The 14,933-nt window shown below is 49.3% G+C and overlaps 1 protein-coding gene across 1 annotated transcript in view; it reads right to left on the reverse strand.

The window, feature by feature from the left end:
* Window positions 1-14,933, reverse strand: part of Gga2 (golgi associated, gamma adaptin ear containing, ARF binding protein 2) — a 32,204-nt gene that overhangs the window by 12,537 nt on the left and 4,734 nt on the right. The window contains exons 2-8 of the mRNA XM_027948345.3: window positions 10,534-10,618; window positions 9,154-9,229; window positions 7,578-7,676; window positions 5,887-6,010; window positions 4,028-4,131; window positions 2,980-3,060; window positions 2,334-2,471 (exon numbers count right to left, since the gene is read on the reverse strand). Of these exons, the coding sequence (XP_027804146.2) occupies window positions 2,334-2,471; window positions 2,980-3,060; window positions 4,028-4,131; window positions 5,887-6,010; window positions 7,578-7,676; window positions 9,154-9,229; window positions 10,534-10,618 (707 nt within the window). The remainder of the gene's footprint in view (window positions 1-2,333; window positions 2,472-2,979; window positions 3,061-4,027; window positions 4,132-5,886; window positions 6,011-7,577; window positions 7,677-9,153; window positions 9,230-10,533; window positions 10,619-14,933) is intronic.

Here is a 14,933-nt window from a genome sequence, read left to right on the forward strand (position 1 = left end):
AAAACGCCCACCACGCCCGCCCACAGGGCTCGCTCCCCGGCTCAGCTGGAAGCCCCATCCTCATCCCGGGACAGCCCACTCTCACACTGCTGAGCACACACAGCTCTGGGCAGCTTAGATTTCCATTTTTTTCTCTCCCACAGTCCTGGGGATGGGGCCCAGGGCCTCACATGTGCTAGCAAGTGCTCTACCACTGAGCTACAACCCCAGCCCTAGATTTCCCTCCTTGAAGGGGGCTCCACCAGCTGACACTCCAGGCCTCCCCGACAGCTGACTCTGCCTCTCTCCCGTCTCTGCTGTGTGAAGAACAGCTGTGCTGTTTAAAAGTCCAACACGCTGACCTTCCTGAAGGGCCCTGGTGCAAACTCACTATGGGAGGAGATGGGCTTTGGAGCGTCTGCCTAGCTCAAGCCCAGCACCCTTCAAAGTTCTGTCCCTACCACCCACCAAGGAAGGCTGGCATGACGTTCTCCCTAATGCTGCCCAGTCCCAGTCCCAGGCAAGTCAGCCAGGGCAGATACACAAACCAAGCTGGCCAAATGGGTTTTACTCTCAGGAATTTGGGATTGGGAAAGACTCTGGTTTGTTTCTGCTAGTCTTCTGAAGTGGAAGGACGGGTAACAAAGGAGCTATGTGAAGGCCATCTTTCTTTCCTCTGCAGAGAAACAGAAAGCTGGACTGCCGAAGGAAGGCTGAGGGAGGCCTGCAGGGGGAGGCAGAGAGCCGAGGGTAAGAGAGATCACGAACAGTAGCTTCAGGCAGCGCTGCAGCGCCCCACCCCACCCAAGGCCTGGGGAGATTCCTGCACAGGACAACGAAAGCACCAGCAACAAAAGAAAAAAATAAAGTGAACTTCTCTGAACTTAAAAATTTTTGTGGTCCAAAAGATGCTGTCAAGCCACTGGAGTAGCAACTCAGAATGGAAGTAAACTGTCTGATAGGAACTTGTATCCAGAATATATAAAGAACTCATATCACTTAAATAACCCAATAAAATGATTAAATGACAGGCAAAGGCTGGGCACGGTGGCGCAAGCCTGTCATCCCAGCGGCTCAGGAGACTGAAGCAGGTGGATCGCGAGTTCAAAGCCAGCCTCAGCAATAGCAAGGCACTAAGCAACTCAGTGAGACCCTGTCTCTAAATAAAATACAAAATAGGGCTGGGGATGGGGCTCAGGGGTTGATTGCCCCTGAGTTTAATCTCCAGTACCAAAAAAAAAAAAAAAAAAAAGTAGGCAAAGGATTTGAACAGACTTTCTCCAAAAAAGATATTTAAGCGGTCAAAAAGCACATTAAAGAATGCTTGACATGGGCTGGAGATAGAGCTCAGTTGGCAGAGTGCTTGCCTTGCCTGCAGAAGGCCCTGGGTTCAATCTCCAGCACCACAAAAAAAAGAAGAAGAAGAATGCTTGACATAGCCATCAGCAAAATAAGGTCACAGTGAGCCTCTAATTCACACCTAGGATAGCTGTCATCAACAAGATAACAAGTGTTGGCAGGATGTGGAGAACTGAGACCCTTATAATTGTGTGTGAGATTGTAAAATGGTGCTATGTTGAAAACAGTTTGGCAGTTTCTCAAAATGTCAAACAGAGTTAGCATAATATCCTGCCATTCCAATCCTCGGTATATCCCAAAAGAATTTAAAATAAATACAAGGTACTGGGTTTCTTTTAGGGCTGATTAAAATGTTTTAAATTAGATAATAGTGATGACTGACTGTTTTTATGATATGTTAATTATCTCAAGGGTGTTATCAAAAAGAAAGATTGCTCTCAGAGTATGTAAGATATAAATAAACTAAACTGTGATATATGGCTGTTAGGAATGGAAAATGGGCAAACACTAAGGAAAATAGTTTGGCAGTTTCTTGAAAATTAACCACACACTCAGAATATGACCTAGCAATCCCACACCTAGGCAAATACCCAAGAGAAGACACATGAAGATACATGTTCACACAAAATGTTTATAGCAGCCTGTATCACTCGAAGCCCTAAACAACCCAAATAATCAACAGATGGAAAGAGCAAGCTACATCCATGCAACAGACTAGCCTAGCCATGGAGGGAAGTGGTGCTACCCAGGGCAACAGGAGCAGGTCTCAATGGGAGCGTCCAGTGAGAGCCAGGCGAGAACTAAGGGCACACTGTTACCAGTCCACTCACACCCACCAGAGCTGAAAGGGAAGCCTGCTGATGGGGGTGGGGTGGGGAAGAGAGCAGGGAGGGGATGACAGCCACATTTATCATCTTGATGAGGATGATGGCTTCGTGGACCTACAGACACACTTTCACACACAGGGAGGTTTCCAAGTCAGAGCGGCAGGTCACCTGCAGGGCCTCCTGGTCCGGGGGGGCCTGCCCTGGCCTGCGATATGTGCTCAGCATCTCCTGCAGCACCTTCACGTGGCTTCGCACTTCCTCCACCGCGCTGACTCTTCTGGACACCTTCTCTGATTTTTCTTGTTCCTTTTGGGATAAAAAGGACAGAGTAAGAGAGAAGAAGCCCTGGATGCAGCCTGAACAGAGATGTGAACAGAGATGGGAAGGGGTACCGTACTGCTGGGGCTCAGGGCTCAACACTAGGTAAGTGGGGCGCTCACCTAGCAGGTGGGAAAATACTCAGAGCCCAGAATTCCTGGGGCAACAGCACAGGGTGGGGGCCTGGTAACCTCCTTTGTACTGCCAGCCTCCATCGTGTTGGAAAAAGGAAACTCCCAAACCTGGACTCTGTCCACACCAGTATGCCTGTCACTGGCACAGAGTCACGTCTACAAAACGCTCTGAGCACCGCAGGCAGGGGAGCTGGGAAGCACAAGAGCACAGGGCTGTTCCCAGGCACCAGGCCGCTGCCCCTCAGGGAGCTCAGGGCTTGCCCATCCACGCCTTCCAGCACACGGCTCACACTGCCCATCAGCTCCCATGTGACCATCAGTGTCACATGCTGGTGACACAGAACCGACTGAAAAGCGCCCACCTCCTTAACCAGATTCTTGATGAGCCGGTTTGCTGCCTGGAGATCCTCAGGGTGGTTGCTCTTGAGAAGTCTCGTCAGAAGCTGAAGAATGTGGTCAAGAGGAGAGGGTGACACAGTTAATTCCCTCTGGCCCAGAGCCAAAGTGGCAGCAACAGAAGCCTTCATACCAACAACAGCCCCCACATTACGTGCATTATTTTACCATGTCGTCAGTGATGCTGTGACGGAGACTGTGGCCGTCCTAATAACAGACTGCTGGTTTTCATGGGTGGAGGATGGGAGGATTATGTCCCCTAGCAGATATCTCGCCAAGTCTGGAGCTATTTTTGGTTGTCACAACAAAGAGAAGGTACTTCTGGCAAACAGCAGAGGCCAGGGGGGCTGTGCTATCCACCCGTGCCCAGGGCAGCCCCCCCAGAGCACTACTGGGCTCAGAGGTCAAGCGTGCTGAGAGTGCCGGGACCATGTGCTCCGCGACGGGGCTGACCCTCCACCACAGATGGCTGGAAGACGGGACCTGCTCTGCTGGGACACTGGGCCCTGCCTCTCTTTGACATCACATCACCCCCGGGGTCTTGGCCTGGGATTTGATCACCTTCCTCCCCCTTCCCTTTCTGATGTCGGAGAACCAACAATTTGAGGAGGCCACAATGGAAGGACAACGGTGAGCGTTGTGGGGGGAGTGTCAGGCCTACTGGCACTGAAAATGATGTGCACTGACATCGACCCTTTCCTCTCCCTAACCCTAACCCTATACCACACATCTGGACCCCACACCCCACAGTCCCCTGGGTTACCCTTGGCACCTTTCTTCCCCCCAAGGTCAGGGGTATGGCACAAAAGTGTGGCATTTATTATCTGGCCCATCCACAAACACACGTGGACCTTCTGCTACCTCATGCCTAAGAGCCTGGAAAGAGATGGAACTCACCACCCTATCTGCCCACACTCTGTTCAAAGATCAGAGGACGTTTCAAGAAAAGGGCCCAAGACAAGCAGCCCAGTCAGACTCCGTGAGAGCCGCTGAGGCCGGGGAGGCGTTCCTTACCTTGGACTTCTCTTCGTCAGCATCAAAGATGGAGCTCTTGGGCCAGGGAGAAGGTGGGGGCAAGATCTTGTCCATTGGTAGCTTAGGGTCTTGTTTTATGATTCCTGCATTTCACAAGGTTAAGATATAGATATGGGTATGCAGGGACGTTAATGGGGTCCGGAAGCCCTTAGTTCCTGATACTAGGAATGTCAACACCCTTGAAAAGCCACACCCGGGGGGTGACAGAGGCTATGCATCATCTCACTGAGCATCCAAGGAACCACCATGACCAGCAGTGTCAGAGCACAGCCAGCTGCAGCCCGCTCCCATGGGCTTTGGGCTACAAAATAATGACCACTGACCATGACTGTAGAACCTCCTAGGGCCCAGAAATAACGGCAGCATCCCCGATGAAGCTCCTAAAAGTGCTACGTGAGTGCACATTAGGGAAAAATTACCCATCCTGAACCCAGTTCCTTCTTCTAAGAAGCCCAACATAAAAAGGAAGTCAGATTCCCAGCTTCCTGTCAGGACACTCGAAAGTGGGAACACGTAACTAACCGCCACCCCAACAGCAATAACAAAACCCTAGACACCTGCGATCTAACGCCTTTTCTCCAACCCATGAGACAGCTGAGATCACAGGACTACAACCAAATTAACCTTGAACCTAAGGCGAGGCAGAGCCCCTGGGAGCTGAGGAGGCAGCACTGGTGAGATAAGTTGCCCCTCTGCTCACAGGCCAGCGGCGACCAGGCCAGCGCAGGACTCCTGGGGTTACAAAACAAGGACACAAGCTCTTCTCCAGGGGCTCGAAAAGGAAGCTGGGAAGGCCAGACATTCCACTGAATCCTTCTCCATCGCTCCACAGAAGCAAAGCTTTTAAACTGCTGGGAGAAGGGCAACCATCTGCAGCCCTGGGAGCACTGGAGGGATCTGCTGCAGCTAGAAAAAGCCGAGGAAAAACAACCTTGTTCCCTGGGGCAGTTCATGCCAGGATCACGGACAGATCATACCAACACCCAGGAACAGTGCCTGCCTAACAGAGCTTAACTGTATAGATCCTGCCCCTGCCCACCACCCTCACCCTCCTCCAACAACTAACAGGCACACACATGCAAGCACACAAAGGAAGCTGGGTGCAGTGGCACACACTTGTAATCCCAGCCACTCGGGAGACTGAGGCAAGAGAATTGCAAATTTGAGGCCAGCCTCAGCAATTTAGCAAGACCTTGTCTCAAAACATAAAATAAAAGTGGCTAGGGATATAGCTCAATGATAAAGCACCTCTGGGTTTAATCCCCAGTACCTCCCCGCAACCCCCCCGCCCCTCCCCAAAAAAAAGAACATGGAGGAAGGCTCTCTTTAAGATACAGAGCGAAATCTGGGCGCAGTGGTGCACACCTGTAATCCCAGTGGCTCGGGAGGCTGAGCAGGAGGATCATGAATTCAAAGCCAGCCTCAGCAACTTAGCGAGAGCATGTCTCAAAATAAAATATAAAAAGGGCTGGGGACGTGGCTCAGTAAAGCGCCCTAGGTTCAATCCCTGGTACCAAAAAAAAAGGAGGGAGGGAGGGAGGGAGGGAAGGGAGGAAACACAACAACAGAGCAAAGGGAAGGCGGAACAGAGACTGAGCAAACTCCAGCAAGTCAGCCCCCAACTATCAACACAGGCAATTAGGGCAATAACAAATCTCAAGCCTGGTGTAACTGCAGCCCCCTCAGAAGGAAAGTCCACCTATTTCCAGGGATAAAGACATTGACCTCAGTTTCCATCATCTATCAGTGTGTTCACCTCCGACAAATTACAAGGTACATAAAAAAGCAGAAAGAGCACACCACTGTGAGGGGACACTGCGTTAGCCACGGGGCCACACCTTGCTTCTTCAGCATCTGATAAGCATCTCGGATCTTGATGTCTTCTGGAAACCACACTGTCCAACTAAAGAGGATCTCGATGACTCTCCCTTTAACTTTTTCTGTGGCCCAGGCCCCTAAGTACTGAGAGTAAAAAGAGAAAGAATTAGAGACTGGAAAGGGACTTGTCCCTTAGGAGACCACCTGGCTGACACAACGAGAGCCCAATTACCTGGCCAAAGCCCCTTCCATCTCCAGAACTGCTAAAATTAAAGCCCACTGTATATGGGCCTAAGTCAGAGCCTTGTCCACATCACTGGGGACATTCATGATTTTACTAAGGCAAGGGTAGACTTGGGGCTGGGGTTGTGGCTCCGTGGGAGAGTGCTTGCCTCGCACTGGGTTCGATCCTCAGCACCACATAACAAAATAAAGTTATTAAAAATAAATTTTTTTTAAAGATTGATCTTTTTCCACTTCTTGGCACAGAAAGCTGGGCATGGTGTGTGTCCTTTTTATGATGCTGTCTTTAACTTTAGCATTTATTTTCTTGGCAGACAAAGCCACAGACCCAGCGTGTCAGAACAGGATTGGTCGGCTATCCAGAACTTATGTGAGCAGGTGAACACTGACCCCAATGGGTAAGGTGACTTCACATAACACTTGACTCTGTGGGGACCCCAGTCTGTGCACAGGCCCTTGTTTCTTGGGACTGATGGCTGTTACACAGTTAGGAAGGATTTCTGTCTTTCTCCCCCACCCCCTCTACAATCTCTTTTTCTAAAATTAGTAAATTCATGAAGGTTTGTTTTTTTTTTTTTTTTTTAATATTTATTTTTTAGTTTTTCGGCAGACACAACATCTTTGTATGTGGTGCTGAGGATCGAACCCGGGCCGCACGCATGCCAGGCGAGCGCGCTACTGCTTGAGCCACATCCCCAGCCCCAAGGTTTGTTGTTTGTAGTGCTGGTGACTGAATCCAGGGACATTAGACCTGAGCCACATCCTCAGCTCTTCTTTTTAAATTTTATTTTGAACTGACATATCTGTAACTTGGTAGGCTAAGTCAAGAGGATGGCCAATCTGGGCAATTTTGTGAGACCCTGTCTCAAAATAAAAATGTCAAAGGTGGGGGATGCAGCTCAGTAGTACAGCGCCTGCTTCCCATGCCCAAACCCCTGGGTTCAATCCCCAGTACGACACACACACACAAAACAGAGTTTCCTGAGTGGTAAGGGTGTCAGTCACAGGAAGCCCACTTGGACCACACCTGGTTCACAGCAAGAAAGGGGTCAGCCAACGTTGGTTACTGAGGGTGGCATCACTAACTCAGGTGCCAGTAGGAAAGGAGCAAAGAACCAGGCAGGAGGTGGCGTGAAACTCGGAGTCACACCTGGTCACCTCCCAGCACCAGGAACCCTGTGCCTCGGAGCTCAAGCTCCTCTTGTCCACACACCCCCAAATACTGTGCCATTTCAAAGAGTGGGAGGTCAGCTGGAGGGTGCTGGCCAGCGGATAAGCACCCCCACCTTCCCAGGGCATGGGGAGGAGACCACGTCCACAGCAGGACCTGTTCTCGACAGCTAAGACAGGCAGGCAGGGCCTGTCCAGGCGTGGCCTGCTGTGGCCTAGGGAAGCCTTTGAGTAGGACAGAGTCACGGCAGGAGCCGAAGGTTGGGTGCAGTGGGCAGGACCAAGCCCAGTTACTCACTTTGGGAGACAACACTTTGATCAGCTCATTCAGGAAGCGGAACTTGGCCACCTCATTGTGGAACTTCTCACCACAGTGGTTCATACATGTCTCCAGGACCTGTACAGACAGAGGACGCCCATGAGAAGGAAAGTCAGTGGCTTGTCACCTTGAAGCTGAGAGCACCTGCTGGTGACTAGTGAGACCAAAGCTAACCCCTCCTGCAGCCTACAAGGACCCTGAAGTTTTGGGAAAAGGAAACACTTTCAGATCAAGGGAAAAATAAATGTTACCTGTTCAACATGCTATGTTCATGCCCAGGCAGTACCTCAGTGGGGTGTGTGTGTACCCCAAGGTCACCCCACCTGTTAGGAACCCTATGGGCAGGTGAAAATAGCCTGAGAATCACTCACTCCCTGGAGGAAGAAATCGGGTATGCAGGGCCCAAGAACTGTGCCACCAGGTCACCCGGTGGCTCTCCAGAGGCAAGCTTGGCCCACACATATCACCTGCAGTCCACACTGATTTTTCAATGTCAAGTCAGTTACCCACTTTTTTTTTTTAAGTTAAAGATCTTAACTGGCTTTATTTTCAATTCTAGAATTGGGCAATACTTCATTCCATAAAAAAGAGTGAGTGTCCCCCAACATTTAAACATTCAGAGAACTCACATAAAAATCTGGACTTCTAGTTTCTCTTAAAGAAAACAAAAGTTCTAAGAAAACTGGGCCCAAACTCAGGCCTGGAACAAGCCAGCAGGTCCTCGGCTCAGCTGCCTCTGCAGACAGGGCACATGCTTGCACCCGGCGGCTTTGCTCATTTACGCTCCCAGTCTGGCCCTTGGGCACTGGATCTTGCCAGCCTCACTCTGAGGAGAGCTTCCTTTCCTCCTCCTAAAGTGGCTCAGGGCTGCTCTACACGGACAGGTCTGGCTGGGCAACTTGGCTCAGAACTCCCTCCAGCCTGCTGTTCAAAGACTGCGAAGGACAACCTCTCAGATGTCCCACCTCAGTGAAAAGGCCTGGGTAGAGACAAAGTCCCCCCCCCCCAGTCGAACCCAGGAGCACTCTACTGATAGACCCAACCTGATCTTTTCTTAAAATTGGGAGCCAATTCGCCACAAAGCCATGAAAAGATAATTTCGGCTTTACTATAAATTACTGTAAATTCTGAACCTGCTTGGAATGCCTGCCCTGCCTTGAACTCACCCATGCCTGGCTCTCTGACCAGAGAGCAGCCCTCTCTGAAACTTTAGTGACCCCTCACAAATCTTGGCCTTCCCTGGCCAGACGACGACCCTCTCTGAGGCTCTAATGACCTTCATAACATTTGATGTTGGGGCCAGCAAAAATGTAAACTACCATTAGTGTGATGCTCGTCCGAGTTTTGTTATCTGTAACCCCCCTTTGGTAACTTTCTGGGCTATAAAGCTGGGCTGCAGGAAAGCTGTGGCTGCTGTCTTGTTCCCGCGGTTTTGAGAGGGAGAGGCAGCCCGGCCGGTCGAAATAATAAGCTTGCTTTAATTTGATTTTAATTGGAGTCAGTGGTCTTTTCTTGCGTCCTGGTCTAACATCTACCTCTGAGCGACCAAACTCACCGTCAGGGCATAAAGCGCTTCCTTCTCTTGTGGAGACTGGATCTTGTGGGCCAGGAGCCAGGGCGCATGTGTGGGGCTGAAGGAAAACAAACAGATCCCAACTGTGGGTGGGGAGGAAAAAACTAACTGGTCTCGCTGAGTGTGCTTGGTAAAGTCACCTGTCTTCCAAGAGCTGGTGACCGAAAGCAGAGGTGGAATGTGACTGGCACCCAGTCCGGGGCACCCACCCCCACCCACCCTTGCTGCACCTGCAGCACTTGAGCTACTACTCCTCTGCCCAGGCCACATCTTCCTGCCCTTGGCCATCCCACCCCAGCCATCAGTCCCAAGAGACAACTCCTAGTGGAGCAGCAGGGGCCCAAACCCACATGCAGCCATGTCTGAGACACACAGAACTCGTCTGTCCGTGCTAACTGCCCGCTGAAGACTGGGACAGGAAGTGGGCAAGGCACCGCTCACTCCGACTGAATACCAGCACCATGGAAGTTAAACCTACACATCAACGACTTGGTTCTTCAGCTGCTATCCAGGGGTTTGGGAAAAAGAATTTGATAAAACCGTACCCTGGGCTGGGGATGTGCCCAGTGACAGAGTGCATGCTAAAAGGCCCTAGGCTGAATCACCAGCACCCCAAAATTAAAAACCTAGCCAGATGTAGTGGGGCACACCTGTAGTCCCAGCCACTTTGGAGTCAGCTGAGGTGGGAGATCACTTGACCCCAAAAATTTGAGACCAGCCTGTGCTACAAAGGGAGACCCTCTCAAAAACAAAAACCAAAACAAACAAACCAACAAAACCCAGCCAGGCCCAGTGGCACCCGCCTGGGATCCAGCTACTTGGAAGGCTAAGGCAGAATGAACCAGCTCCAGGTCAGCCTGGGCAACTGTTACGGCCTGAAAAAATAGACTTTCTTGATTTACTCATTGATTTATTCATTTCAGTCCTGGGGATCGAACCCAGGAGCACTCTACCTCTGAGCTACATCCCCAGGCCTTTTTAATTATTTTGAGACAGGGTCTCACTAAGTTGCTGAAGGTCTTGCAGTTGCCTGGGCTGGCCTCAAACTTGCAATCCTCCTGCCTCAGTCGCCCAAGTCACTGGGATTACAGGCGTGTGCCACTGTGCCAGTTCAAAATAAAATTTAAAAAGAAGAGCTGAGGGTGTGGCTCAGGTCTAGTGTCCCTGGATTCAGTCACCAGCACTACAAACAACAAACCCTCATGAATTTACTAATTTTAGAAAAAGAGATTGTAGAGAGGGGGGAGGGGGGAAAGACAGAAATCCTTCCTAACTGTGTAACAGCCATCAGTCCCAAGAGACAAGGGCCTGTGCTCAGTCTGGGGTCCCCACAGAGTCAAGTGTTATGTGAAGTCACCTTACCCATTGGGGTCAGTGTTCACCTGCTCACAGAAGTTCTGGATAGCCGACCAATCCTGTTCTGACACACTTGGGTCTGTGGCTTTGTCTGCCAAGAAAATAAATGCTAAAGTTAAAGACAGCATCATAAAAAGGACACACACCCTTCCCCAGATACGAGGGAGTCAAGGGCTGTGACATCACACCCTCAGATCAGACTGTGCACTGCAGAGAGCACTGGGAATCACGCCTGTGTTGTTAACGCTGTCAAGGGCCATGTCTGGCACATACCATGCCCTTCCTGAATGTTTGCTGGATAAATAAATGAGCAAATTAATTAACCAGGGCACTGAAAGCGACTCCATTTCTGGTGCAGAGGCTGGCCTGTGAGTGCCCTCTGTCAGGACTACCCCATGCTGGCTCTGCAATGTGGTGGCACAGGGGTCCCTGCATGTGGGAGGCCACCTGTAAGTTTCCTAACTCTGTGACAGGAAGACAAGAACCTGCCACAGGAAGATCGTCTTGGTTCTGACCCCCCACAGGCCACGCTTGGGGCTGGGGCTGGGGCTCAGCGGTAGAACGCTCACCTAGCACGTGCGGGGCGCTGGGTTTGATCCTCAGCACTACATAAAAAATAAATAAAATGAAGGTATTGTGTTCAACTACAACTAAAAAATAAATATAGCTACATATATGAAAAAAAAAGAAAGAAAAAGAGTCACGCTGGTCCTGACGGAGCAGCTCTTTCAGGCTCTGGAATAAGAGGTCAGTGTCAGGGTATTTTGGTGCTATCATTCCTCTAGTCCAAGTGTCCACTCCACTCCTCTCAAACTCCTATCCATCCTTCAAGACGCATTTGAATTTCCATCTCCTCTAGAAACCTCCTCTCTTGATCCAACCCACTAATTTTCTTCCCTTCTGATTACTTAGGGCTCCATCCTCCACCCAGAATCAACTGTTCCCTGTACAGTCACACTATGTCATGTGGAAGTCATGTGTCTTGGCCATGAGATTCAAAGGACATACCCATTGTAAATGCCAGGAGAACATGACAAAGGAGTGCAAGGCAGTCAAAGGATCAGTTCTGTCACTCCCAGGCCCCATTCAAAGTTCTCTTCAGGTGCTCCAACACTAAGTGCCCTAGCATCCTATCCACCATTCATTCGGGCCCCAATTCAAATGTTAAATGCTTCCCCTTTCATAAAAGCAAGCTTTTCATAAAAGCTTGCTTGATTTTTCTTTTTCTTTTTTTGAAGACAGGCTTTAAGTTGCTAAGGATGGCCTCGAACTTGTGAACATTCAGTCTTATCATCCCAGTTGCTGGGATTACAGGCCTGCACCAGAATACTGGGCTTCTTGGATCTTTTTATGGCCCACCCCTACAAAACAGAAGCCCTCTCTTCTTCCTCAGAATTCTGGTCTTTTACCTTCCCTCACTGCATTTAGGTGGGGATCGCTAATTCTAGGGGGTCTCAGTAGGAAGACAGTATCTTCCTCGTGGGATTGTTGTGTGATTTAAAGTGGACAGCTTCTAAAGTGTTCAGCACAGTTGGGCACAGTGGCAAATGCTGGTAATCCCAGCAATTTGGGAGATTGAAACTGGAGGATTGCAAATTCAGCAATTTAGGAAGACCCTAAGCAACTTAGCAAGGTCTTGTCTCAAAATAAAAAATAAAAAGGACTGGGGATGCAGCTCAGTGGTAGAGCACCCTGGGGTTCAATTCCTAGTACAAAAATAAATAAAGTACTCAGAACAGTAGCACAAAGTAATCAATAAAGGTCAGCTCCTGTTACTCATTATGTTAATAGTCTCTGCCTTTTCCTGCAAAAATACATATAAATGCCCTTCTCTACCTAAGGGGAATAAACCCCTGAAGGCAGAAGCCCTGCATGCCCTGCAGTGCTCAGCACAATGCTGCACACAGGGACCAAATGCAGCTGCTCCCTGACTTTCGGTGAGGTGACTTAAGGTGACTTATCCAAATAAACCCCAAGTTGCAAGTTGAACTTCCTGTTGATACTCAAATAAATTAAATAAAGCAATGATTTTCAGACTCTAGTCTCAATCACCTCAAAATAATCCTACATCAGTTAAGCTTCGATTTCAGTCCATTATAAGGTCAAGGTGGACACCTCAAAGTATTCTGACCCCTACAGGTGACTGTACATAGAGGCACAATCCAGCCTTGCCCCTCTCCCTGGCTGCCAGAGGAAAGAGACAGCATGGCCGGCACTAGCCTTTTCAAAGAAAGGGAGAAACCACCATGGAGTTTATTCACTTCCAAACCCTTGACCAAGTTAAAGCAGCCAAGAGGTCTATAAAATGTAAGTTAGATTCTATTTTATTTGCTAGATCTTATGAGGATTTCCTCAGAGTTTATCATCATGGCCCAAAAGTAAGAGAAATAGTAATAGCTACCATTTTATTTCTATTATTTTTTTCATTTCTTTCTCTACTTTTCTTTCTTTCTCTAGCTGCGATTTGGGCCAGGCAACAGGCCAAGTATCCTCGGAACAACTGAGGTTCGCACCATTATTTCACATTTACAGATGTGGCCCAGCCCCAGAGCAAGAGAATGGCAGAAGCGGAAGTCCAGTCCCACATCTGCCTGGCTCCAAGTCCCTAAGGTACCGACTGCTCTCAGTATTCTTCAGTTCCTTGACAAATGCAGGGTGGGGCCTCTCTGGGGAAGGAAGTGAACAGTCTCAAGGCAAGAAGGAGGTCTGTCTCACTCACCTGCCACACTCTGGCACACAGAACATCACTAGCCCAGATAGCTACTGAATGAACGAGGGCTCTGTCTTTTGCTGTGCAGTATTTGACTGGCTGGCTGGACATACTGCCACTGTCAGGAGATGACGATTACAATTCCAAAATAACTGGGTCTCTGAACACATAATCCCAGCCTGCCAAAGCTATTTCAGAGGCCTCGAGCAGCTCCAGAGAAAATGACCCTCAGAAGACCAGCAGCAGGTCTGGACAGGCCACAGCAACTGCCCAGGTCTGTCTGACACCAATCCGATCCAAGGAACAGCTAGGTGCCAGAAAGGCATGACCAGGGAGAAACTTAAAGGATTCCTTCTCTGTTCTATGATTATCAAGGCATTGAGATGGCCACTCCAGACTCCACAAGGTGGTTTACCCAGCTGACACGTGGGTGAGACAAATGAGTGCCAAGAAATACTCTGTTCCCATTTATTTGCTTAATAAAATAAGTATTTGGCCAGGCTCAGTGGCACACAGTTGTAACCCCAGCAACTTGGGAGGCTGAGGCAGGAGGATCTCAAGTTCAAGGCCAGCCTCAGCAACTTAGTATTTTTTTTTTTAAGATTTTTAGAACCTGCCTCAAAATCAAACAAACAACAGGGCTAAGAATGTCACTCAGTGACATCCTGAATTTGATCTCCAGCCCCCCAAAATAAAATAAAATAAAAGCAGTGTTTACATGATTGATTTCAAGCCTGCTCCAGGATCAGAGGTCTTAAGAAAACAGCTGAGCCTCCAGCTGTGAGTGAAATGGCTTATTGGAGAAAGACTAATTCAAAAGTCCAATCATCTTACACCAGCTGCCCACCAACCCCAGGGTCACAATTCCACACTAGCAGCAGCATGTACTAGCAAGGGGAGGCTTGGGGGAAAGGGAGGGAGGCAGTCACCTTCAGCAACAGAATTCAATCCTTCAGCAGTGTGCACTGCACAGGGAGTCCCTCCCCAGGGGCACACATGGACTGGACATCCTGGAAGTCACTTTATTCAGCATAAATGAAAACCTGCCAAGACCCACCATGAAACTGTTCTAAGCTGGACTCCCAACAGAGAAGGATGAGCTCAGCCCTGGAAAAACTCAGACTATAAATAGATTGCAATCCAGACCTCTCCAGAGCCCCAAGGGAGGAATAAAAGTGGGGCTGGAAGAAAGGATACATCACCTGGGAGTAGATCCAGGCAGAAGGAAGAACAGGATTTACCAAGCACTCAATTTTTACTAGGCTACTGCCTTCCTGGCACCTCGGCCAGAGCTCGAATCCAGATTCAGAGACCAAGAGGACCAAGTGCTCGTAAAAATAGCACAGGACTGGCAACCCCGGTGATTCCACCAACAGAACTGGTTAAATGGTCTACAGGCAAAGACACAATGGGCATGTAAAACTTCCTTAAAAGGAGTAAGGTGGGCTGGGGGCAGGGCTCAGGGGCAGAGCGCTTGCCTAGCATATGTGAGGCACTGGGTTCGATCCTTCACACTGCATTAAAAAATAAACAAAATAAATGCATGCTGTCCAACTACAAAAATAAAAATTTTAAAAAAGAGTAAGGCAGCTAGCTGTACATGAAGTCACGTGAGCGATGATCAAAATACACTGTGTGTGGTGGGGGAAGCTGCAGAACAGAACGCACAGGAGCTGCCATTTGTATTTTAAAGCAT

Source organism: Marmota flaviventris, chromosome 19, assembly GCF_047511675.1.
Source record: "Marmota flaviventris isolate mMarFla1 chromosome 19, mMarFla1.hap1, whole genome shotgun sequence".
In the NCBI taxonomy this organism is placed as follows: Eukaryota; Metazoa; Chordata; class Mammalia; order Rodentia; family Sciuridae; genus Marmota; species Marmota flaviventris.